General features: G+C 39.9%; 1 protein-coding gene across 2 annotated transcripts; it reads right to left on the reverse strand.

Annotated features, from left to right (window-relative positions):
* On the reverse strand, positions 1-23,615 carry wdr35 (WD repeat domain 35). 2 transcript variants are annotated; one of them, XM_082517118.1, is made up of 28 exons: positions 23,262-23,615; positions 23,053-23,170; positions 21,794-21,865; positions 21,582-21,674; positions 19,843-19,971; positions 19,613-19,746; positions 19,061-19,226; positions 18,818-18,960; positions 17,550-17,675; positions 17,175-17,360; positions 15,605-15,640; positions 15,435-15,495; positions 14,770-14,914; positions 14,326-14,395; positions 13,996-14,049; positions 13,463-13,572; positions 13,122-13,341; positions 12,941-13,021; positions 12,297-12,433; positions 11,886-12,089; positions 11,585-11,731; positions 10,480-10,612; positions 7,700-7,810; positions 4,808-4,972; positions 3,812-3,952; positions 3,460-3,616; positions 958-1,198; positions 1-385 (listed from the first exon to the last, which is right to left on the reverse strand). In XM_082517118.1, exons 1-28 carry the CDS (start codon positions 23,283-23,285, stop codon positions 235-237), a joined length of 3,555 nt encoding a protein of 1,184 aa, XP_082373244.1. In that variant the 5' UTR covers positions 23,286-23,615; the 3' UTR covers positions 1-234. The 2 variants fall into 2 exon arrangements, with proteins under 2 accessions (XP_082373244.1, XP_082373245.1); XM_082517119.1 differs by lacking the exon at positions 15,605-15,640.
* Positions 23,616-23,657: the final 42 nt, after the last annotated feature.

A 23,657-nucleotide genomic window follows, 5' to 3' on the forward strand; every position in this document is an offset into this window, starting at 1 on the left:
TTTTATTAACAGAATTATTTATTTACGTGAAAATAGATACAAAGAACCAAAGTATTTTACACTGCTTATAGTAAAAGTCAAAGATTAGGGTGAATCTTGTTTTGGTAGCTCCTCTGTAGCTGCCTGTTCAGGAACTTTAACTTTAAACTTTAAGCCTGAAAGTAGTTAAAATGATTTAACATTTCTCTTTTTTCTATGAAAATAACTTATATTTTCTCATCTTTTGTTCTCCTTTTACAGTATAGGAGTGTGGCACAGCGGGCAGCAGTTATATTTGCTGATTTCTTGATCATGAGCACAGTGTTTGCACACACTGCAAATCCAACAACTGTACTCCTGGACAGGCAGACCAGTTACGATGCAAGTGCGAAATCTTTCCTCCATCCTGACAAAATAAGGACAAAAAAACACAAAAGACAGAAAGCTGCTTCAGGTCATACTGTCATCAAAACAATGCACCAGTAAAAGGGCTACAAAAGAAAGACCAGAAGTTTTGCAGAGGCCACTGATTCCTGCTTTCGGTGCTCCATTTTAAATGTGTTTAACTTCGGTTCTGGTTTTGAGTCGTGGCTGTTTTCTCGTTTTGTAGTTCTAGATTTAGTTTATTTCATAAACCTAAGGAGATGAATCACAACACAACATTTGGGGCTAATAGCTGCAGTTTCTCTAATGACCACTAGTCCTCACAGACTTCCCTTGTTGGTTACTTTGCAGTAATTACAAGGTAACTGTATCTGTTCATTGCACTGCACTGCTTAGAGATGAAGCTTGCTAATCAACTAACCAGCTACAAACTTTATACTCCACCATGTCTTTCAACTATCATCGCCAAAATCAACATAACAGTAAAATAAAATAAAAAAAGTTTACATCTAGACATAATTTTCACAACTTTGGGAGATGACGCTGCTCTCAGTTTGATGATAGAGTTTGAAGTTAATTAGCGATAAATCTCACCCCTCTGATGATGCGTTCCACTCGATCATGCGACTGTCCTTTGGGCTGTGCTTTGTAAAGATCTCCAAGGCCAGATCCTCATAGGCCTGCCGCTGTTCAGGATCAAGACTCTCCAGGGATTCCAGCTTAATAAAGGCCTGTGAGCAGGTGCCAAAGGCGCGGTTGGCTGCAGAGCAGACAGCAAGCAGAGAATAGATGTCCACAGGAGGGATCACGTCCTCATACTCACGCAGGTGAAGAGCTTAAAAAAACAAAACAAAAACCAACAAAATCAATTAATAATAAATAGTGAAAAGTCAGGCTTATGCTGAGTATAGGACAAGTGAAATTACAAAACCGCCAAAGACCAAAAGATATGTAAATGAAAAAATAAAATTGATCATTTCCCAAGGCACTGATCTGCGATCGTTCCTTCATAAATCGAGGCTAAGTGGCTTCACTGCAGCTGATGATTAATGTTAAATTTAGAAGAAGGATTACGGTTAACCAAAAGAACTTTTTGCATATCTGGTAAAAATATGCTTATCTATGCAAAGAATGTTTGCACTGTAGACATACGACCATTCAGCTCCATGTCAAGATCTATGAAAGGCCAGCAGACGTGACCAGGAAAATGATTTGCTTCTCACAAACGACAGTGTTTCAAAAGAGAATCGAAAAACGACATAAACACATGAAATTGAACATATGCCACAGCAATATAAAAAAAAGAAAAAGCAACAACCCATTTTTAACTTGTGCTTATGACTGAAGAGTTCTTCCTTCAGTCTCTCCACCATCTGCCCTTTGCTATGCACGTTTGTGAAAAATCCATTGTTAGCTGGCACTTATTTTTCAGCTGCATCTCTTTCCTTACTTTCTCCCTGTTGCTTACACCTTTCCTTTAAGTAAGTAAGTAAAGTTTATTTATTAAGCGCTTTTCATAGACAGGTAGTCACAAAGCGCTGCACACAGAGATTAAAATAAACAGTGCGATAAATAGCAAAATGCACAATATACACAATATAGAGTTTAAATGTAAATTAAAAATATAAAAATGTAAAAAGCATTGGTCAACAGAAAGCTTGTTTAAACAGTAAAGTTTTTAACTGTTTTTTAAAGGATTCCACAGAGTCAACCAAACATAGTTGTAGAGGTAGACTGTTCCACAGCCTTGGTGCCACAGACTGAAAGGCTCCGCCCCCTTTCGTCTTCAGACGTGTTCTGGGAGCAACCAACAAACTGAGTCTGTGAGCGGAGACGGCGAGCAGTAGTGTATTTTGTGAGAAGCTTGGATAAATAATCTGGGGCTTGGCCATTTAGTGCTCTGTACGTTAAAACAATAATTTTAAAACGAATTCTAAAATCTATTGGGAGCCAATGTAAAGAACATAAAATAGGAGTGATGTGAGCTGCTAGAGCGAGTTAGTAGTCTGGCTGCTGCGTTTTGTATAGCTTGGAGGCGAGAAAGAGATGATTTATCCAAGCTGGTAAACGGGGAATTACAATAATCTAAACGCGATGACACAAATGCATGGACAATTTTTTCCAGTTCAGCTAAGGAGACCATATGTCGCAATTTAGAAATATTCCTTAAATGAAAGAAACAGGAACGAACTTTGACAATCCATTACACCTGATGACTTGTCCAAACTTATTTGTAGAGAAGCACGCACTGTAGACACTCCATGTCTTGCTTAGAGAGAGAAGGGCAAGCCTTTGTGCACCTTTAGGGACACTGTGGCGAGAGCATAAAGGTCTATAGGTAAGGGTGACAGAGAGAAGGTGAGTTCTGTAAACTCATTCCTGTTTTTATAATATTGCTGCTTTTGATGGCTGTTCCTCATGCCAACTGGGAATCTCCTGGCAACGCCCCATTGGCTATAATGAGATTTAGATTAACAGGGCAACATTTTAGCCTAATAAGCAGTCTTGAAATATGTTACACTAAATGAGAGAGTTTCTCAATTATGACCATTATTAAATAAGCAAATAATAACTACAGTAATTTTGGGCCACACTGCTGGTCCAAAAAAAATCCAACAGAGGTAAAGGAAATGAGCTGTAAAGAAAAAAGCTGAAAGGGAAAATGGGAAAAATTTATCACAGTGATTTTTTCATCACACCGCTGGAGCATATGGAAATGATAAAATAGACATTTGGTTAATTGCTCAGCCCTAACACACTGTTTAAAAGACACAAAGAACAGTACAAAACATGCAAAAATGCTCGTGTAGTCAAAAAAAAATATTTTCACTGTCTCTCAATTTCGTACAGTTTAAGAATTCAGCAGATTAAAACAGCAGAAACAGAACAGCAGAAAGGTTTCTTGTTGGTATTTTGTATTCGACTTAAAGTACAAAACCAAGTTCATTTGCATCAGTTTTTTAAAAAGAGAAGCAGAAAATTCTCACATTTTAGAGAGAAAAACAAAAAAGGTAAATCAATGTGTATATATTAGAATATAAAGTATGATTATATAATGTAAGTAATATAATAAGTACTACAGGAGTGATTTGGCACCTGTGCGCATGGCATTCTCCAAGTAGCCATCGTACAGCTGCCTCTGAGCGAGCAGGAAGAAGTGATATGCCTCCGCTCCTCGCCAGGCATTGTCCACAATGCGATTGTCTGCAGATGTTGCATCTTCCTCCAGCAGGCTAGCAAGTGCATGCGTTGCCTAATTACAGACAAAGATACACACAATGATATGAACACAAACCTCTGTACACAAACAGATGACGTCTTTCCACATAAGCACAAGAATGACTCTTTTCTCTGAAACACATCACAAATAATTTATTCAAACAGTTACAGCAGAAAAATGTCTAATGCACTGGAAAGATTTGGAATAGTACGTGTGTACATGGTTTACCTCCGTCTTCTTTCCTTTGCCTTTGCTCTGCTGTGACATCTTCACCTGCTTGTGGTAATTTTCCACTAGATGTGCTGCCAGCACGTAGAGCTTCTTCACCCTCAGAGGTCGTGTCCTTTTCTTTGCCTCCTCATCTGCTATCTGCAAACATAAGCCACACTTTCACAAATGTAAAATGGTAAATGGTAAATGGCCTGTATTTATATAGCGCTTTACTAGTCCCTAAGGACCCCAAAGCGCTTTACATATCCAGTCATCCACCCATTCACACACACACACACACACACTGGTGATGGCAAGCTACATTGTAGCCACAGCCACCCTGGGGCGCACTGACAGAGGCGTATTTTTCTTTCTCAGCAACCTACACTCAGTTGCGTAAAGTGACAAAGTGAAAACATGTTTTCAGAACTTTTGCAAATGTATTACATCAACAAGTATTATTTATTTGCTTTATTTCAAGTTTATACCAGGCCTATCTTCCCGATGTGATTTGTTCTGTGTCAACATAATTTGCAAAGCACTGACTAATCTTTCATGGAACAAACCAGAATCTTTATTTGTTAACTCTTTTCCCAAAAAGATAATATTTGATGACCTCAATAAAAACGTGATCTGACGACCTTTAGTTTCTCTTTTTTTCCCCCAAACGTAGCTGCACAAGCAGAGACCACCCTCACTGACATCTCATGCAAACCCAGTCATTTTGTTTTATAAAAAAAGCCTGAAATATGACAGGAACCATTCAGGAAATATCGTTAAGGGATGCTCCTAGTAGGCTTTCAAGGCGTAAAGAGTTAATACACTTTGGCAAACTTGAGGCAAAGTGTGAGTAAAGGCATGGTACATTTAACTTTTTAAGGACTTTCTAATTTAAGTCCATATTAAATGTAGGACCTAACTTGACTAATGAAAACATACAGCAAAATAAAAATTATATATGTGTTTAAAATTAATCTATAAAGCTGGTTTACATGAAAAAGAATGTTGACTTACCTTAAACATGAGTTTGGCTGCATCAAGAAAATGGTGAGCTTTTCGATACAGCTCCACTGCTTCCAGAGTTTTATTTTTCTCCAAAAGATGTGACGCATATTTTGAAAGGAGAGATTTAATCTCCTTCATATTGTGTGTCCTGGCAAGTTCCACTGCTTTGTTCCACTGCAGGAAAAACATTCAATACAAATTTAAAAAAAAAGTAAATATGTCTTTTTATCATCTTTTTCATGTGGGTGCGAGCTTCCTCCAGGTACTTCCTACCAGAGGTGTGGACTCGAGTCACATGACTTGGACTTGAGTCAGACTCGAGTCATTAATTTTATGACTTTAGACTTGACTTGAAAAAATGTTGTAAGACTTGTGACTTCACTTGGACTTTTACACCAATGACTTGGGACTTGAATTGGACTTGAACCGGTTTACTTGAAAAGACTTGATATTTTACCCCAAATATAAAATTTAACATGCATATTATATAGAGATTGAAAATGTGACGTCATTCACGGGTAGAACCGCAAAGGATTCTGGGAACTCGTGGCAAGCGGTACTAGCGCACGCAGGCTTTCAATTGAAATCAGTTATACAGCGATAAAAAGAAACACAAAAATGTCAAGAAGCTGTTGTATTATTAACTGCAATAGCCGGTCGCATGACAGCCACGGGAAGCCGACGGGTAAAGAGATCGGTTGTTATCGGATTACGTCGTTGAAGAGAAATTGTTCAAACCATGTTTCCGAAGTAACAAAGAGGCGACTGGATTGCAGCCATTCAAAGATCAAATATAACGTCCTAGAACACTCCAGCTCACAGGTTAGTCTGCTCCAAGCATTTCCACAAAGGTCAGTCTGCTGTTGTAGTTAATGCGTCATTTTTCTTAACATAATTAGTGATATAGGTTACAAGCAAGTCTAGCGCTGAACAGAAATTGTCGCGCTATGCTCCTTTGCTTGTTGTGCATAAATAGTAAATTGTCCTGACACAATATTGCGTTTCGCTTCTGTTATTATGGTACATTGACAAAAACACATACTATTATTCACAGGATAAAACAGTTGTTTTGTATCACTAATTGCCCAGTACGATTACAGCATACAGTATTGTTGTCACTGCTACATTTCTGTGATGGGTACCAGAAATTATTTCTACTACTAATTAATTACCGTTGAGCTCAAAGGTCCTATTTATAAACGGTTAACGAATGTGTATTTATGAAGACGATTTGTGAGACTGGTAAACTTATGATAGGTACGATGGTCTTTACTTTCTACACGGTGCATTTCAAGGTCCTGCACCCATCCGTCGGTAAACTGTACCTGGGCTTGTTGCAGTGACCTGAAGTTACTAAACTTCATGAGTGTATGCACTCACTCCAAGAACCGTATGATTATAAATATGCATATAAATATGCTAAGATGAGATAGCTGACTTCATCTAACTAGCAAATGTTGTCCAGGCTACGTTGGTGATACAGTTTTTTTTAATGTGTATGATATTTTTGTCATGCGATTTTAAAGCCGGTCCTACAACCGCATCCAAGAATAACATGCAGCTTATCTCAGAACTGTCGGTGAAAATTATTCTTGGAGCTAGGTTTAATTGAGCTGCATTTTAAAGAGGTGCAATTTCACAATTTGTGTATATTTTCTAAGTTCACTATTTTGTCATGTGTTGAGAAAAACACAGATTTAAAAATTACATGGTCTAATATTTACATTTAGCATAACTGCAACATGCTTTTTTTCGGGGTTTTTTTAAAGACTCGAAAGGACTTGAAATTCAAAGTTTCAGACTTGTGACTTGACTCGGACTTTTACACCAGTGACTTGAGACTCGACTCTGACTTGCCTGACATTACTTGAGACTTGACTTGAGACTTGAGGATAAAGACTTGAGACTTACTTGAGACTTGCAAAACAATGACTTGGTCCCACCTCTGCTTCCTACTACTGTCAAACGTTGTTCATGTTCATCAAGATAAGTAAATTAGTGTTTCCAAATTGCCTGTAAGTGTGAAAATGACTATTGGTTGTTTGTCTCTCTGTGTTGTCCCTCTGTGTACAATGCCTCCCAGCAGGGAGATTACAATAAGCTATTATTTCTGGGAAGTGCTGAGATTTTCAGTATGTATACCTATAGAATCTGTCACAAAAAGAATGATCAGAACTGAATCTCTCATGGGCAAAAGTTTTTTGTTTTTGTAAATTTATGATTAAACCATAAAATAAAAAACTTTCGAGAGAAAATGGTCATTTAAAAATAATGTATTTCTATAATTATTATGAGAAATCACAGTTTTTAACATGAATCCATGTAAGAACTGCAATTAATATCCCGAATCCAATGGGCATTACTCGGATGTAACACTGCTGTTCTTAATTATCTCGTCACAAAAGCAACAGCAGTGTGTCGTGACGGGTTTGGAGAGCAGATCTGGACAATTTAGGCACAAACACTGTTTTTCAGAGATCTGGGATCTAAGACAACAAGATGGTTACAGGCAAAGTAGCTGACAGCTTGCCTGTTTTTTTGTCAAATGTGCAGTATTAACACAGCAGGAGAAACCGCCCTTAAGGAAGGAAGCTGGGGCTCCTAATGACATATTCTTTTAGAAGAGGAGACCGCCAATAAAGCACAGATTTAACATCCTTTAAACTAAATCTACCTGTAAGACAGCTCCATCCTTGGTTTTTCAGGTGTCGTTCCTATTTTCCTGGGCCAACATTTACACTGGAAGAGTCCAGTGACTTTGAGATAAGCATTCACACCCCGGAGCTAAATATCACTCAGGCATAGGTTGGGAGTGGGAGGACAGCAGGAGGCTCACTGACTGTAAATCACTCAGCGTTGCTCAGAAATTGTGGCGCCAAAGTTTTTCTTTCCACCTCTCACCTGGTTCAGATGGACACACGTATCGACGGCAGCTTTGGGCTGGTTGCACTTCAGGTAGGCGTTCACAGCCTGTTCGCACATGCCAACTGTAGCAAACATCTGACCGATCTCCTACAGCATAAATATAGAAAAGATGTTGAAGAGTGATTGTGATTTAAGGTAACATATTTAAAGAAACTGGCACTGTACATATCTATCTATCTATCTATATATATATTAGGGGTGCAACAATACACAAAATTCACTGTTCGGTTCGATACTTTGGTGTCACGGTTCGATATTTTTTCGATACAAAAAAAATGTTCATGCCTTTTTAATTTTTCATTTATTAAATTTTCACGGCACATTCCGCAACACATCTCTCTGCGTTCATCATTTGTTTGAAGCCAGCTCACCTCCTGCAACTACTTTTCCGAGAATACATGCTTCTTTTGTGGTTCGGACTCCTTCTGACATTACTTTGGAGGTGGAGGAACATCACAGTAATTGCTTAAAGGAGCTTGCTTCTTCGACATCTTTAAGAGTTCTAAACAAATGTCTGTCCTCCTCCTGAAAATCTTATGTATGTAAACACGTGTTGCAACTTCTTATCTTGTGCCCGTTTTTTATTTTGACAGCGAATGCGCACCTGCGGACCACTTATGTGCAGCCCTGGTTATTTCACTTGTCATATTGCAGCCACAGAAATTCTTTTGTCCATGAAACCATAAAGCTGCACTTTCTTTTTGCCTTATAGTCTGATTTGTCATAACTTTTCCGTTTTGTGGTAAGCTTTTCTTTGGCTGTCACTTCTTCACCCTGACCTGTCTTATTTGGCTCAGCAGAACTAAAATATTGTGGCGAGCTCAGACAAGGAGGAGACGGAGGTATCGTTTGGTCTTGCTTCCCGTGAGCTAGCCAGGGAGCACAGCCGTTTATTGACATCTGCAGAAGAACACTGCCGCTAGCTAACTGCTCAGCGCGGCAACAGCACAGCAACAACAACAACAACACACAGGGCGCCCTCTGACCCCGGAAGGACACACCGTCGCAGCGAGAGGGCGTCACCCGTCACTATGGCAACATAAACAAAACATAACTGTACAAACAGAACCCCGAACAGCCCTGACCCGCTACATAGCCCCCACCTAAGGGGTCAGTCGTCCCCGACGACCCCATTACCCCACACAAAGTCCTGCAAATGTCCAAGTGCCTTCTTTTGGCGCACCGGCCGGTCACGACCGGAGGGGGGAAAAGTCACTCGGGTCAGAACATGGGGTGCCACCATCATCCCACTTCTGACACCAATGTGGCGAGCTCAGACAAGGAGGAGACTGAGGTATCGTTTGGTCTTGCTTCCCGTGAGCTAGCCAGGGAGCACAGCCGTTTATTGACATCTGCAGAAGAACACTGCCGCTAGCTAACTGCTCAGCGCGGCAACAGCACAGCAACAACAACAACAACACACAGGGCGCCCTCTGACCCCGGAAGGACACACCGTCGCAGCGAGAGGGCGTCACCCGTCACTATGGCAACATAAACAAAACATAACTGTACAAACAGAACCCCGAACAGCCCTGACCCGCTACAATATATATCCTGCTGCTTTTACACACGCACTCACATAACGCTCAGCGATTCTCTGCGTGATCAACCTCTCACATGTTTAAGCTTGCTGCAGGAGATTTCACTTGTCATGTTTGCATAGTAAGCTAACGATTGATAAGACGATGTCAGAGGAATTGGTGCACAAATTATCATCACTCACCAATACACAGTTCGCGCAATTGCAAAGTGAAAGCAAAAAACAAGCGCAAATTCAAACGCGATTTCAATATGTCACATATTGGCAGTGGCTCACCGATGCCAATGACATAATTACCCAGCTACATTTCCGAAAGAATGCAAAACCATTGACATATATTTTTCCTTCCTACGATAGCCCGACGGGCAGGGCAGAGATAGATTTTGGTAGCCCGACTGGAAGAATCGCTAGCCCCGGGTCGGGCAGGCGATTTTGTGAGCCCTGTATCTGATTGAGGAATCACTCATCTTTGGAAAAGAGAGTTTATTACAGAGAAATGGCTCTTTCCAAAATAAAAGCTATACTATATGCTTCTTCTGGGCTATATTCTCAGCAGCATATTAAACATATCAGGTCCCCATAAGAAGAATCATGTGCTAACGGCTGTCTAAATAACTCGGGTAAAGTTTGTAGCATGCGTGCTTGTTGTTTTTGTCTGCTTCCACTTGTCTTTGCACTAGGATGATGTCGGTGTAAATGTGCAGTCATATTTGTTGTGTTCCCACTAGTGCTGTCAGCGTAAATCTCTTTGAAATGACGTTGGCAAATCTCCGTTAACGAGCTACCACAGATGGCCCGTGCATGGGGCTGGACAGCCAACACGTTAATGAGCTAACTGCGCTAACACACTAGCTCCCACCCATGTAATTGAGCTTTGCGTGGCACATCCAACATACTGTTTTACTTTAGTCCATGACGCTTACCTTCAGGGTCAGAGCTTAACTTCTGTCTCGCTAGCTTGCCCTGCGCTCAGTGAATCTGCGTTCCACTACTCCGCCTAGGCTGCACTGTCGAGCGCAGATCCACTGAGCGCTCAGCACAGACAGCATCGTCAGAAAGAAAGTTGATAAAACAATTTAAAAATTTATTTTGTATTGTTCGATACATATGGGTACCGAACCGAAAGCACTGTATCGAACGGTTCAATATCGATACGAGTATCGTTGCACCCCTAATATATATATATATACATTTGATCCAAGAGCATCTGATTCACCTGTAACAGCTTATGATTCTCTGGCAGAGCGGCGGTCAAACGTTCAAGGCCATCATAGTCCTCTAGCATGTAGTAGCATTCGGCGAGTCTCTCCTGGTTACGACCCTTAATATAGTACTGCACAGCACTGACCCTTGAAAAGAAATCATATTTAAAGTTTTTTTTTTTTTAAAAAAGGGGGAAAAAAAGCTGCGGCTGTTCTCTGCACTTCTCTCCCAATCCAGCTGATCCATTTTGCCAACCAAGAGTTCGAGTGCTTCAGATTAAATCAAATGTTTTCCCAACAATTTTCTCCAACAAGGAGTGTACTTGGATAACGAGTTAAAAATGGTTTACGAAATATAAAAGATGTGAAAATATTAGACAGTCTCCTGCACAGCAGTAAACAATCAGCTGACAATCAATCTGAAAGTGAAACAATAGTCACTACATGCCAGTTCAGTCAGCTCTTAAATCCAGTGTTCTCCGAGTGAGACTGAGCCAGCTGTTCAGACTGACAGACACATCTGATGACTGTATGACAGGAGCACATAATCTCTAAAATGAATAATCACAAACAACAGAGGTCAGAGCCACAATTTGAGGTCTAACAACTGATGACCAGATATACACCTCTCCTCATGGCTGGCATACAGGAGCAGTCGACGCAGACCCTCTCATCTCGTTGCCTCCATGATTGTCTCCATTTTTATTTCGAGTAATGTCTTCCTCAATTACATTCTGCTCAGGATCAGATTGAAAAGGCCTAACATAACATCTTAGCAGCCACTTCATTATTAACATGAAGTGGTTGCATATGTGTTAAAAGTTGTCTGCAGGTATCCAGAGGCACTCGGTTACACAGGACACCTCTAGTTTGCATAAAGTAGCCTGAAGTTCAACTTTATTCAACTGAGAACTGGCCACCTCATCCCATCCGCACAAATGAATGCACTGCAGATCTGATTTGATAGACTATAAAGGATGAAGGATGAAAATGACAGATTCTGTGGGCATGTATCATAAAGTTTAAAAAATGAAAAAATGAAACCAGTAACACTTGAAGATTAGATTGTAAGAGAGAATCAACAACCTCAGAAAAAAGGGGTGAATAAAACTTCAATACCACTTCTGTCTGTCAGCATAGTAGTCTCCAATGGCATTGTTGGCTTGTTCAAGCAGAGCATCATCACTGTCCCCAGAACCACTTTTGAGCAGGGCCAACACTTTGAACCAGTCTCCAAGCTTGATTCTGAGACTGATAGCGAGATCCCTGCAGTGACAGACATGGTCATTTTGCACCATATTTCACAGGATGGGGGAAGAAATATGTACTGGAGCAACATTAATAATTCACTTCACTACAGGAAATTTAAATGGGAGGTAGTAGGGAGATTTTTTTGGGATACCAGAAAAAGCCACTGTACCTGCGATCCATATCCAGGTACATGCGTTCAGCTTCCTCAAACCTGCTAAAGTAAGCCGCCACTTCAGCCTGCTTCATTGGCTCGCTCTGCAAGTTTCCCAGGCGCTTGACAAACTCAATGCCCTGATAGTCTTTGCAACGGACAAAAGCCTGCTCAGCCGTCTTAAGGTCCAGTTTCTGGAGGGCTGCCTCAGCAAGCAGACGCCTGGCAGATTTAGAAAGGAGAGTGTTCTTTGGCTTACAGAAATAATGTAGCACCAAAACATGCAAAGAAAATTTAATCACTGCAAAAGGAAATTGTAGCAGAACACTGAAAGAATGAAAAGGATAAAATAAAGACTTGATTACTACATATATATATTTAAAAAAACAATATTGAATTAAGAACAGAGGTGGAAAGTTTTTTAATTACCAAAGTCTTGGATGAGGATTGTCTTCAATGAACTGCGAAGCTTCTTCAATGCCCACTTTTTCAATCAGTGCCCGACTGTCTCTCAGGGAGCGGATTTCAAAGTTGATGAGGTTGTCTTTGTTTGGTCTCTCTGGATCCTGTAATGGAATATTCCTTATTTAAATGATAATTAAGAATAGCAGTGTCAAATATTTTATTTTGAAATTTCAGTCGCTGGGGCCATGGCATAGTCAATAATTTAGGTGATTGCCAAGGTCACAGTGTCAAACTGCTGTTGGTCAGTCTGACCAGAACCTGTAGCAGTTAAGAGTAATGGTCTGTGCAGTTTGCAGAGCAAGTGAAAACTACTGTCACAGCTCCTATGTAGGGCGATTGAACTGTAGACTGAGTGCAGGATGAGGAACTCGCTGGAAAAGCAGCTGAATGATGTGGATACGTGTTAAAACCGACCTGTCCGAGTCGGCTGAGCTGAGTCAAGATTAGCTAGCTAGCACTGAACTTTCCAAATAAAATGCCTACATATTCACCCTTAACATCTTATAGTCTTTCAAAAACAGACATACTTGTGTAAACATAGTTAAAAATAAATATGACTGCATTACATATTATATTTGGGCTTCATGCAACTTGTTTCAGACATTTACCTTCATGATTTCATCAAGTAGGACAGATTTGATTTCCAGATCTTCAAAGTTGCAGATGTATCCAGATGTTTGGATGGGTTCCTGTTTTTTAAATAAACAAATTACCCTCACTAAGAATAACATTAATGTTAGTGCAGTCTAAGTTGGAGCTGTACATCAGGCATACTACTTAAGGACTCACCTCTGGGTCTAAGTTTCTAAATACATACATCCTGGTCTTCTCCATCATAGCAAACAGATCAGGGTTATCATTTGCCCACTTCATGTCCCAAACATCTTTGCGCTCAAACTTAGATGGATCTCCTGTGGATGGCTGGTTTCCAGTCCCATTATCTGTGGAAGTGTGAACTTCCAGATCCAACAGAGTCATAATACCCGCGATGTCGATTATGGCCAGACGACTGAAGAAAAATAAGCATTATACACGACGACATTAGACTCAAAAATACAACCTAAAATTACTCAGTAAAGCACACCTGTTACTGGTGCTAACCTGTAACACCATAAAACACCAACACTTACCTTGAGTTGCAGTTTAGGGAGAGATAATGGGCTCTGTTGTTCAAAGTGTACTTCTGGACGAGAACAACATTTGGGAGACTGTATCTGTGGAGGGTGCCAGACTCACGACCCTGTGAAGACGTACACACAGTTATTTTACTCTTGATTCCATTATATGGTTCATTGCCAGACTGACGTGGATACAGCAAGCAAAGAAAACATGAATATTCACATATACAAATTATATAAAAAAACATATAAAACAACATATTCATATGAATCAACTCCAGTTATAGCTAGCTTAATCATGTCACAGACCAGCCTCTCAGACTGAAGAAAACTCTGGTTAATATTTGTTTAACTATGAAGAAATGTTTTCACATTCAGACTTTACTTGGGGAGGCTGAGCACAAGACAGAGAGAAAGGAGGCACACAATTGACATGCAATAGTTACAGCTTTAATCAGCTGTATTTGGGGGTGTGAGGTTGTTAAGTTTCTGCGGTCTGTATTTTTGTTCATGTGCATCTTTTATAAATTCAGGTTTGTACATACCACAATCAGGGTCTTATCTGTAGCTGTAATGCAACAGATGGGATCTCGAGTTGCCTGAAATAAAACATAAGTGCACATACACAACGTGAGAATCACAATAATCCATCTTACTTTAAATTATAAAAAATATCCTTTTCTCACCAGTCAGTAGTTAAATAAGTACTTTTAAAGCCATATATCTGTATATTTTAATTGCATTAACAGAAACACTTGAGAGTTCAGAGATAAGAGTGTTTAATTTGAATGTAATCAGATAATAAGTGTTAAGTTTAGAACAGAAGAAGTGTCACTTTATTGAAATGTAAGACAGGAGATACACAACGTTCTTACTGTGAAGGCCTTTGTGAAATCTGGGCTGGTGTCACTAGCTCCAGATGGAGTGCTGTCGATGTGATAGACCCTGGAGGTGCAGGAAGTCAGAACACATGAGAAGGAGCCACAGAGACAGACAGCCAGACAGGCAAACAGCTTCTAGTTCACCTGACGTGACTTGTAATCCAGGTGTTAGGATAGATCTGGCAGAACATTAGTTCACACCAAGCCGCTGGTCTGGAAACTCACATGAATGAAGCCTTTTTATTGCACCGTCATTATCAAGTCTCACACAGCAACAGTGAGACAGTAAACCTGTGGTTTCATCCACTGGCTCACAGATTCTAACACTGTGGTGACCTGGCCTTCCCGTATCTTTCCATGATTTACTCTCTGGCTAATACCTGGCTTTGTTCTATACCCGTCCAGTCCCCGTGACCAGTTTGCAACATGTGAGCTCACCTTTCCCTTCCCTCCTTCTTTGTTCTTGTCACTTGGTTGATCTCCAGGGCAGTCAGTTTTTTTGCCACTCTATACTGCCACATGTAGAAAGCTTCTTTGGATGCAGCGATAACGTGGGTTTTAGTCATGGTAACAAACATTGGATCTGAAGAAATAAAAAAGTGAGCATCACATGAGGGAGAAGATTAAAATATATAACAGCATGGGACTGTGTGAATCTAACAGTGCCAGCTCTGAAAAGATCAAAGCTTCTCCGTGGTTAAAACATCAGGGTCTCAATATGTAAAAGCATGCTGTGCCCTTGAGAGGACCCTCATTTCATACAGATGCTCAAGGTTATTGTGGGTGACAGCAGTAATCTCACAGCACACCTTGAACATTTTCTGCAAATTAAATTTTGTGGAGAAATTCTCAAACAGTCTCCAGACCTACTGTTTGACACACACTTCATTTAACGCTGTTTATCAAGTTGGGATATGCAAAGCCCACTGAGCAACATAAAGGCAGCCAGTGTTCAGTGCTAAAGGAAGCTGGGTGGCTGGAGGTAGGATGTAAGCTATGTCTCTATGAATGTGGTGTGATCTCTCACACTGACTTAAAGACAAACAGTGGCCTTAATCATACCAATGCTGCACCACAAGTATTTCTCATCATATGAAACTCACCGATGTCTATGTATTTTGAGTCAAGTGGTGTCCCGATGGAGTTGAACAAAATCAGGACATACTGAAAAACACAAAATGGAGTGACATTATCCTGCAGGTCAATTTAAAACTTTATGTCATAACAAATTGTCCTCTTTTTTGGGGGTGTGAGCTTTTAAATTGTACATTACCCTCCCATGACTCGCAGATTCTACCTCAGCATCCTCCTGTGTGGCGACGGATTAGAAAAAACAGGAGGCAAAACAGCAGAGAAACATTTGTGATCCTCACACTAGTCCAAATCCACTGTTTTTATTACCTCTGTTGCTGGATTTCTCTAACTCTACAACTATGGCTGGGCGATATATTGATTTTTAAAAGATATAGCAACATAATTTCATAGCAATGTAAAGAATCACCAGTGCTTGTATCCAACTCTCAGAACCTGAAGTTCTGGTCCAACAACAAATAATAACTTAAAATTTTAGCAAACAAGGTTTTGCAGTTGGAGCACACTGAGAAGGAAATTACTCTTCAAAGCCAAGGAATTAAAAACAATCATTTTTATCACTCAGAAAATGGCATGTGCCTTATTCATGTTTAAACCCTGGCCACATTTGCAGACTATAAAGTTGGTAACTTTATGCACCAATACTCTACACAACACATTTTAATTATCTTTATCTTAGTTACACTGCATAAAAACTTAAAAACAACAATTAATAAATAAAAACAGAAATAACAAAGTAACAAAAGAAAATTTTTGTTTTCATACATTCTCATTACATCTGACATTTATTGAATCTACATGAGTTCTATTAGAGAAGTTAACTTAATGTTAACCTGTCTATGTTCAGAACTTAATTTACTTTAACTCATTCAGTATTCCTTATAGGGAATGCAATGTGGAATGTGTAGTGTAAAAATGATTTATGCTGTTTAGTTATATTTAAGTTTTTGTTAAAATTTTTCTTATGTCATTTTTAATTTTGTTAAAATAACTTAACTCTGGGTATAAATTAACTCTTTGTTTTGCAGCTCTTATAGTTAGCTAATTTGTTAGCATTTGTTTCCCCCGTGTCTCTAAGTCGGTCTGATGGAATGTAAAGCCATCTAAATAAACCCTCTCTGTCTCTGTCTCTCTTTCTCGCTATCCAACCATCCATCTAATTTTGGTCCATATCGCCCAGCCCTTCAGTATGAACCTTAAAGATACTTTTTGTAAATTCTTGTGTTTAAGAATTATTTTTAAACTTTCAAAAATAACAAAAATAAAAATTATCAGCACAATTTAAAGAAATAATATCATATAGTAAAGTCATAGATCTATGACTTTACTTCCAAAATGTGCATGCTGTGTTGAAGAGAAAAACTAGTTAAATTAGTGCTCTATTTTCCAAATAGCACCAGTAGAAGACTAGCACTGTAAGTCTGTGGAACCTTTATTTAACATATTCTTATTTGCAGTGGTGGCCAAGGAAGAGGCAACGCCTGGTGAGAAGCTAAAACATAATATCAAAAGTTACACTGTAGCACACATCAGAGAGCAGAACACACCCACTTGTAAATGGCTTCCCCCTGGTGGCAAATTTTTCAGTAAAATTCTGCAGAGGGTAATTACAAAAAGTACCTTTAAAGTCATACAGAGTAGTAATTTGTGTATTAAAGTAGTCTGTAGTGTTTGAAAACAGCAGAGATCTGTCAGTATTTTGGTTGCTTCTACTATCACTTTAAGGTCATGTAATCTATAGGCGCTCATACCTGAGGCTGGGTGTCATCTGCCTTGCTAGCCAGGATGCAGAAGTCCCCAGAGGTGGTGATGGACATCAAGCTTTTGACATACTTGACAAACTTCTCATTGTTTTTAGTGTCCCAGAATACCACGCAGTACTCTTGGCGTTCTGGCTTTGTGTAGGCGTACACCACCGTGCTGCAGCAGTAGCCCCACTGTTACAAGACAGAAAAAGGATGGATAGATACAGCTAAACCCAGACATATGATCATAGACTGCTTAGCTCTACTGTTTTAGCTATCAAAGCAGATTAAACCTTCCAAACAATGATAAACCTAGAGATTTACCATCATGTTCACCAGGGCAAAAGACATTTTTCATGAATCACATGTGTTGGCATGCACCTTATAATCTGGTCTAATGTTGGCAAAGTAGATAAAGGACTCCACAGCCAGGGCAATGCGCAGCCCTCCTCCCTCCCAGGCAACTCCTGACATCTGCTTCCCAGGCACTTTGAGAGTTCTAAGATGCTGCACAGACAAAGAAGATCATTAACGAAAAAAATGTCACACAACTTTTTAATATCACTTCAACTAACCAAACCTGTGAAGTACAAACATCCAAAGAGTTCTTCTCAGTAATCACAATGGTTTCAGTCCAAAATGTGCACAAAGTTAAAAGACAGTGTTTGGCTGTCTTTAAGAACACTGTCTATCCATTTTCTGACACTTATTTCAAAGATATCCAGACTTTATTCTTTAGTAACTACCAACAGTGGTCAAAGGTGACAGCAGAAGTACATTTTAACTCTCCTCACCAAAACAGACTGATACAGCATCCACATCCACAATACTGATGCTGCACCGATCCATCTCTCAAGCTCTTGCTGGCTTGTACTTGTGGGTGGAGTCCAACACCCACTGGGACTGACTAATAGACTGCACTACTGCTTCCCTGGAATCGTCCCTGTACATCTATATCCAGAGTTTGGTTTGCATTGCTGACAAGCAAGTGAAAACAAACAAAACAAAACAAAAAACAACAACAACAATAAAAAGAAAATTGCTGTTCTAATTCCACTGTCTAGAGACTTGCAGGAAGACTGTTATCTTTATAAACTGACTCTTTCATCAGACCTGTGGAATATGAAATGCCCATTTTTGTATATGAATAAGAGTGGTTTTTCATCTTTTTCAGGTTTTTTAAGTTTCAGTGTTTCAACTGTAAACTTATTTTCTTGAAATGACCCATCGGTCCCCTACACAAAGCTAGCTTAAAAGAAAAAAGTGTGCATTTGTAGGAGAGATGGTTGAAGACAAACTAATTTGGTGTAGTGGGTTTGTTTGCTTGTTGCTGCAGAGTAAAATCTTCTTTATCGATTAAATCCGTTCTATGGTACAGACTCTCCTCAGTACTGAGATCATGCTGATATTGTTGCCCTTTCGTAGATTACTGAGGATTACTGATTATTGTACTAAGCAGTACAAAATGTGTTGAAAGTCTAGATAAAATTATGTAAGTCAAAAATCAGGCTCCTCTGATCAGTGAACTTTGAGCCAAGATTTCCAACAATATCAGCTCCCCATGCATGCTTAACCTGGATCCAAATGACAGTACCAGATGGTATATAGAACAGCAAAATCCCATCTTATATCAAAGCCATAATGCTCACCTCTCCAAACGGAGTGTAGAACTGCACCACATTGAACTCTTTCTCCATTGCACCTCGAAGGGAACCGGCCACTGCCAGCACACTGCCACAGTGGTTCCACTGGATACTGACCACATTCATCAGAGTATCAATGCACACTGGGTCTGAAGAAAAGGGGTATGAGCACCAAAAAAAGAACTGTAAAAAGGTTTAATTTAACACGAGTGACGAAATTTGAAATTAAATTTTGTTTTTGTGGCTTACTTTCATCGCTTTCATAACGCATGATCTGACACCTTCCATTGTCAAAACAGATGGCGAGACATGGACAGTCCGGCTCGACGTAACCCCCGCTTCCTGCATACCAGTGGATACCTGCTATACTGACAGCTCCAGTCACATTGACAAGACAGCTGATGGTCATTTTCATCTGAAAGCCAACACGAGTCCATAAGAGTTAGCATATATCCTTCCTCTGCTTGAGTCACAGTGAAGTAAAATAAAAAAAATAAATATTATAGTTGCATTATTTAATACTTTTATATGCACTTGTTTTATATCGAGTCTCAGCTGGCTTTCATGTTTATTTATGGTCATGCTAGTTTCTGTCATACTTTATCACAGTGGAATAGAGGCGGAGATGGGGATGGAAACAATTAAGGTAGCTAGAAAACTAGAGTTTATGACAATTCATTAACTTGCTCAACTATAAGGAACTATAACTATAAGAAAAAACAGCATTATGTTCAACTCTGAATCATGCAAAGCTATTCTAGTAGCATACAGAATTAACTGTTTTTAAGCTTACAAACTTACTATGAAGTTTCCTTGATTGTCATAGATGTGTACTTCACCATTTGCCATGCCGAAGAGGAGTATCTTGCTGTCCGGTGACCATGCCACATGAGCAAGCTGGCTTCCCTTTAGCTCCTTACCCCAAATCCGATTTCCTTAAGAGATGAGGATATATAATAAAGGATATATTCATATTTACATACTCAGAAAATTCCACAAATATTATTTTTGTTAAGTAAGCAGCAGTTTACCATCTACAGATCCAACGATGACAGCCCCATCTTCATACACAATACAGATCTTTTGACCATCTGCATTCCAGCTCATGCTCCTCACTACTGACTTGTTCCTGTTGTTGATCATCTCTTCATACCATGCACCTTAATAGACCAAAAAAAAATGTTAAAGACATGTTTTTTTGTTGTTTTTTTACCTGTTTCTGTATTTTGCCTGCATGCAGTAATGATCAAATAATGCTAATAAAGAAAAGAACTAAGGACATACTTACTCTGTCCGGCATGTGGTTACCATTGGGTCACGCTGTACCCAGACACAGAGTGAAAGTATGTAATTGAGCGTGACTGCCTGACAACTTGGGCTTGGCTCAGCGCAAAAGACGGACGACCTCATTCTCCTGTGGATCCACCACCCATAAGAGGGGGCATAGGTATCTGATGCCATGTCGACTGGGTCACACCCAAGGTCAATGTCAGGGTCAGAGGCTCTAATGGCTCGCTCCCCAATTACTAAAACTGCTTATAAGGATATTAAATCTCACCTATCTGATGAGGAAGGAACCTGAGCTACTGTATGAGTTCGAAACCAAGTGTGAACCAGATTGTGGAAGGAGCCCTATGAAGCTTGGCGAGCTTGTGGGATTCTGAAGGAAGTAACCTGGAAGACACTGGCAGGATGTGGGCTGTGAGATCAACTTTCAACGCATACGGATCAGTATTTAAAGTTTTACTCTCATCATCCACTGGAGCACAAACTGGGTGTCATCAGGACACTACAACACAGATACAGCGGCCAGAGAAGCAGAAGAACATCATATCAAGAGGGCCCTGAGTAAATGTGCTTATCCCAGCTGGATATTTGTCAAAGCTGGGAAGGAACCTAAAGAAAGCTCCGAGCAATCCAGGAGAGAAAAAAGACAACTGCTGCCCAATCGAAAACCTTTAGTGATCTCTTATGTGTCTGGAGTATCGGAACAGCTGAGACACGTTTTCTCTGTGGCTGTCAAAGCCCAAAACATGCTGTGCCAAAAACTGGTCCACCCCAAAGATCGGGTTCCCCGGCACAAACAGAGTAATTCAGTGTGCGCTGTAAAGTCCCAGGAGGATTGTCATGATTTAAACATCGGGGAAGCCAGACAATCTCTGGCTAAGTGGATGGCACAACACAGACGAGCTAACTCCTCAGGCCAGGACAATGATGAGGATGTACACATCCTGGACAGGGAGGAACGCTGGTTTGAGCGGGTAGTCAAGGAGACCATTTACATAAAAAGGGAAAGACCATTTCTGAATTGATGGGAGGCCCTGAGGGTGCGTCTTTCACCATCTTACAATGCTTTAATCGAAGGTACTACCCAACTCTCTGTGAATGGTACTCATGGCCACTGATCAATTGCCATTGATCAGTAGTTCATGAACGGTCATGACAATTTGCATATTAATGATCAAGAAACGGACCTCACAGTCCTTTGTATGTCAGTGGTGCTAGTTTCATAATGCAAATGTACTGTTTACAAGCCTGGGGAAACCTGCAGCCAGCTGAGACTGAAGAAGTCACTTAGATGAGTGATAAAACGTTTCTCCTACTGAAGACGCTACATCAACATGAACAGAATCAACACTTGGCTAGCTTGGGAACGCCTGAGTCTTCTCCTGGAAGAGCTTTAGCATGTGGTCAGGGAAAGGGAGGTCTGGGTGTCTCTGCTTATACTGCTGCACCAGGAGCAGCAGTACAAGCTGGATGGAATAATCACCTCTATAAAGCATCCACACAATGATGAGTCCATTCTGATCACTGGTCGTCAGCTTTTCATGCTGTTCATTCCACGTGACCACTTGCACTGCACCTGCATGGGAGGCAGTTATTGAATATTAGATCATTTTCTGATGTCTCATTTTAGAATTGTGAATACTAATATCCTATAACTAAAACTGGCCAAAAAATACTTAATACAAAATAACTCACCACTGTGTCCCTCTAAAGTCTGGTTCATTGAAAGATTACTGGGTGCAGCAAGACCTTTAAGTTTAGCATCATCTGTTTACAAAGGACGGTAAAAGAGATCAGATCATCACCAAGTAACTGTAGTTCCAGAGGTGTTTATAATGGTTAGCAAATATACAATCATGTTTCCCAAAATAGGTTTGGACAAGTAAATATGAAAGTAATGATTTAAAAATCATGCAAAAAGATCTACAAAGACAATAAGACATAAGATGCTGAAACTGATCAAATTTTGTTTGTTTTTTCTCTTTTTTTTTTTTTACTTGCAACCTGTTTAGGATATACCTAGTCTCTTGCCCTGTGAAAGTTGGTGTAGGTACACCAACTGACCCTGAATTGGATAATAAAATCACAATATTATGCAATAAATGTCCAAATGTATAAATTAATAAAGAAAAATAAAACATAATTTAATAAAAGGGCTTATAAAATGCAGCAGACAAAAAAAACACTAATTTCATCAATCATTTCACACATTTTCTCAAACATTAAGAAACAGTGGCCCTAACTAACAACAGCAGGTTGACTGAACATAGCGGCACAAGAGCTGAGCCAACAGTATTATGAAAGTGTAAAACGATTTCCAAGACGCTTTAAGAGCATTTCAAAATACCTTAAATCCGAATCACATTTGCATTACATAACAACTTGGACTGTAACAAATGCACACAGCTGAATGTATGGGGTGTTATTCGTCATTGCGACAATGTGACATCAATATACTGTAATGCTACCAGTGACAAGCAGGTTGTTTATGCAAAATAGCTCTTAGGTACACCCATTAGGTAAACCTATTCAACTATCATTTAACATAAACATATCATCAACCAATTAGACGGCAGCATCAATTAGTCAATTTAGTCACGTAGACATGGTCAAGACAAACTGATGAAGGATGAATGGAACACTAAAAATGGAAAAGAAAGATGATTAAAGCTCCTTTGAGTGTGCCATGTTTTACTGAGACCCTGTAAAGCCAATCAAAAGGTGGGATGCTGTTTAAATTTTTAGTTTTGGAGGATAATCTTACATTAATTACCTTGCAGTCGCACATTTAAAAAAGAGGACACCTGGTCATCCTAGTTGCACGTGTTTATAGTTGTTAACGTTAACGCAAATCATTGTTTACTTTCTCTAACCATCAAAGGGTTTCTCTGAGGTGCAGGAAATCCTTCTGTGTGCATGCCTCTGTTAGTCGTGCACCTTTTTAACTATCTTACCTGTCTGAGTCTCCAGCTTCAGTACTCTCAGAAGACCATCGTCTCCTCCGCAAGCGATGAAGCCTTGATCTTTGTTCCAAGACACACATTTTAGATGGATATTATTGGGAATAGCGATCTACAAGACACGGGAGATAACTGTTACCCAACACTACGTCCTCCTGGCGTACTTGTGGCCAGTGAGCTGTGTCAGATAACTGCGAACTTACCTTTTTGCTGAGGTATATAAACATGGTTGTGGCGATAATGTTACATTACACAAATAACAGGCACATTGAAATTTCCAGGCTCCAGCATTTGGTGAATGTGACGATTACTTTAGCATAGATTGCTGACTTAGCTAGTTAGCGGCTAGTGTTAAGTGGCCAATGGTAAACTGTTACCGTCAGCTAGAGACGTTCATAAAATCATGACTCACAAATTTAAAGATTCCCTGCAGATAAAGTACGTTAAATCAGCAAATATATTGGAAAACAGTTCAAAATCGATGTTTCGTAGCTAATGGTGGCTGCCTTGGGTGCTCAGAGCCTGTAGCTTCCCTCGGTCTCCCGTGGTAACGGTAAATCGGAAACTGGGAGACTCGGTGCTCCCTGGTAGTTGTAGTT

The sequence above is a fragment of the Aulonocara stuartgranti genome (genome assembly GCF_965226115.1).
Source record: "Aulonocara stuartgranti genome assembly, chromosome: 19".
Classification (NCBI taxonomy): domain Eukaryota; kingdom Metazoa; phylum Chordata; class Actinopteri; order Cichliformes; family Cichlidae; genus Aulonocara; species Aulonocara stuartgranti.